Genomic DNA, 2,617 nt, shown 5'->3' on the forward strand with positions numbered 1-2,617 from the left:
CAATTGTGGCATTCTGATGGGTTGTTTTCTTTTTTTCCCTCACAGGTATCACACAATTTAATCTTGCATACAGAATGCATAATGTGTCTTCCACCTCTGAATTTCTCCTGCTGGAATTCTCTCAGATTCGAGAACTGCAGATTTTACACTTCTTTGTGTTCCTAGCATTGTACTTAACAACCCTAATGGGGAATCTTTTCATCATCCTTGCAATAGCCCTTGACCATCATCTGCATACACCAATGTACTTCTTCCTAATGAACTTGGCAATTTCTGACCTTGGCTCAGTTTCTGTCATTGTACCCAAATCTATGGTTAATTTACTCTGGAGAAGGGGGAACATTTCTTATTCTGAATGTGTCACTCAAGTTTACTTCTTCTTATTATTTTCCTCCTGTGATTTTACCCTCTTAACAATAATGGCACATGACCGTTACATTGCCATTTGCAAACCACTACAATATGAAGCAATTATGAACAAAGGAGCCTGCATTCAGATGGCAGCCAGTGTGTGGATTATCAGTATCCTCTATTCTGTGTTACACACTGCTAGCACATTTTCAATAACCTTCTGTTCCAGTAAGGTTGATCAATTCTTCTGTGAAGTCCACAAACTCCTAAAACTGTCTTGCTCTAACTTGTATCTATTTGAAGCTGGACTTATTCTGTTTAGTTTTATCACAGCATTTGGATGCTTTGTCTTTATTATTACGACTTATGTGTGGATCTTCACTGCAGTCCTCAAAATCCCTTCTGTACAGGGACGGCAAAAGGCTCTCTCCACCTGCCTCCCACACCTTGTTGTTGTCTCTTTTTTTATATTCACTTTATTCTTTGTTTATGCAAGACCTCCCCATAATAGCTCATCAGATCTAGATCTAGTTTTTGCTGTGATATATACTATTCTTCCTCCTATGCTGAATCCTTTCATCTATAGCATGAGAAACAAAGAGATTCAGACGGCACTGAGGAAGCTACTGAATCTTAGGCACTTTTCTGACACTCTTCCCAGATTTGTTCTGAGATATTTGAGATTTCCCTCTATAGCTCTGCCCAGGAGTTGAGATCTGCTGGGAGGCCCTTTTTAGTGTCCCATCAGAGGGGTGATGTATACAATGTGAGGACACAGGTCAGGACTTCTCCATCATGGCATCTCAACAATAGAATTTCCTCCTCGTCATTTGATACACATCGATCCTGTTCTCATTCTGATGCCCCCTTAAAAACATGGTGTGGGGAGGAACTGTGTTCAGTTGTTATGCTGAGTTGATTTTTTATTGTTATGTATTCTGGTTTTAAATCCTGCTCATTGTTCCCAATTCTATGATCTATGGATAAGGACATGCTATAAATATTTTGAATAAATAAACAATAAACTTATTTTATCAGAATCACCCTACCCACCCATAGTTAGCCATGCTTTTATGGTGGCTCACCCTATACTCAATACATAATATTTGTGTGTGTGTTTTTTACAAAGGAGGCTATTATTATTGTTTACAGAGTGTCACCTATGTACACTCTGCACAGGGTTCTCTTGCTCTCTTACTATCTGGGGCCCTCCAGGTATTGTTGGGCTACAGCTACTATCACCCCTGACCATTAACTGAGCTGGTTCGGTTTGATTGGAGATGGAATCCAATAACATTTGGAGGGCCATAAGTTCCCCATCGTTTGTGTGTAGAATTGCACCTTAGCTGTTTGAATGTGTCTGAATGTAAAATAATTAGCCAGCCTTTTTAATGTGTACAAATTTATTTATGTAATCCACACTTTCATAAAAAAATTATCAAGGTTCTCTGCAGCATATAAAAATAATATTAGCAAAAACATTCATAAAAACAAAATTAAAAATATGAACCTCGATGAATACAGATTTGTTGAAAAGGAGAAAATTGATATTGCAGAGGCCAGTCTAAACAATATAGTTTTCAAAGGTTGTGTGAAATAAAAGAGGGATGGTTCCTACCAAATCTCTACTGGTTGAGAGTTCCATTTGGCAGGACCTGCCACATGGTGTGGTCCTAGTGAAGGCCAAACCAACTTCAGTGTTGTGGGGAACCACCAGAAGTACCCAATCAGTGATCAAGATAGAGCATGAGGAATCAGACCATACTTAAAATACTGTGGGGGGAAGTTGTTTAGGTCTTTGTGAATTAACACAAGTACCTTGAACCCATTCCTTTAGTAAACTGACAACCAGTGAAACTCTTTCAGAAGCAAAGTAACATAATGTCTGTAATCTGTTCATGTGAGCAGTCTGACTGCTGCATTGAGCACTAATCCAAACTTCCAGACCAGACACAGGGTCAGCCACACATGAAGTGTGTTACAGCAATCAAATCCTGAGGTTATCAATGCATGGACCACTGTGTTGAAACTGCCGTTGTCCAGGAATGGTCTCATTTGGTGTATCAGCTGGAGCTTGTAAAAAGCCCTACTGGACATAGAGCTCAATTGAGGTTTTAGTTACAGAGGTGGGTCAAAGAGTACTCCCACACTGCATACCTGCTCCTTCAGAGGGAATGCAATCTCACCCAGAACAGGCAATTGACCTATCTCCCAGACATGGGAACCATCCACCCAGAAGGCCTCCATCTTTTTGGGATTCAATCTC

At 39.9% G+C, this 2,617-nt stretch overlaps 1 protein-coding gene across 1 annotated transcript; it reads left to right on the forward strand.

The window, feature by feature from the left end:
• Positions 1-419: 419 nt before the first annotated feature.
• Positions 420-1,064, forward strand: LOC133367731 (olfactory receptor 14A2-like). The gene has a single exon (XM_061591830.1). The coding sequence runs from the start codon at positions 420-422 to the stop codon at positions 1,062-1,064; it is 645 nt and encodes a 214-aa protein (XP_061447814.1).
• Positions 1,065-2,617: the final 1,553 nt, after the last annotated feature.

Source organism: Rhineura floridana, chromosome 11 (assembly GCF_030035675.1).
Source record: "Rhineura floridana isolate rRhiFlo1 chromosome 11, rRhiFlo1.hap2, whole genome shotgun sequence".
NCBI classification, from domain to species: domain Eukaryota; kingdom Metazoa; phylum Chordata; class Lepidosauria; order Squamata; family Rhineuridae; genus Rhineura; species Rhineura floridana.

Bases quoted from the DNA above. Each gene is read 5' to 3' on its own strand.
- LOC133367731 (XM_061591830.1), top strand. From the start codon at position 420: ATGGCACATGACCGTTACATTGCCATTTGCAAACCACTACAATATGAA.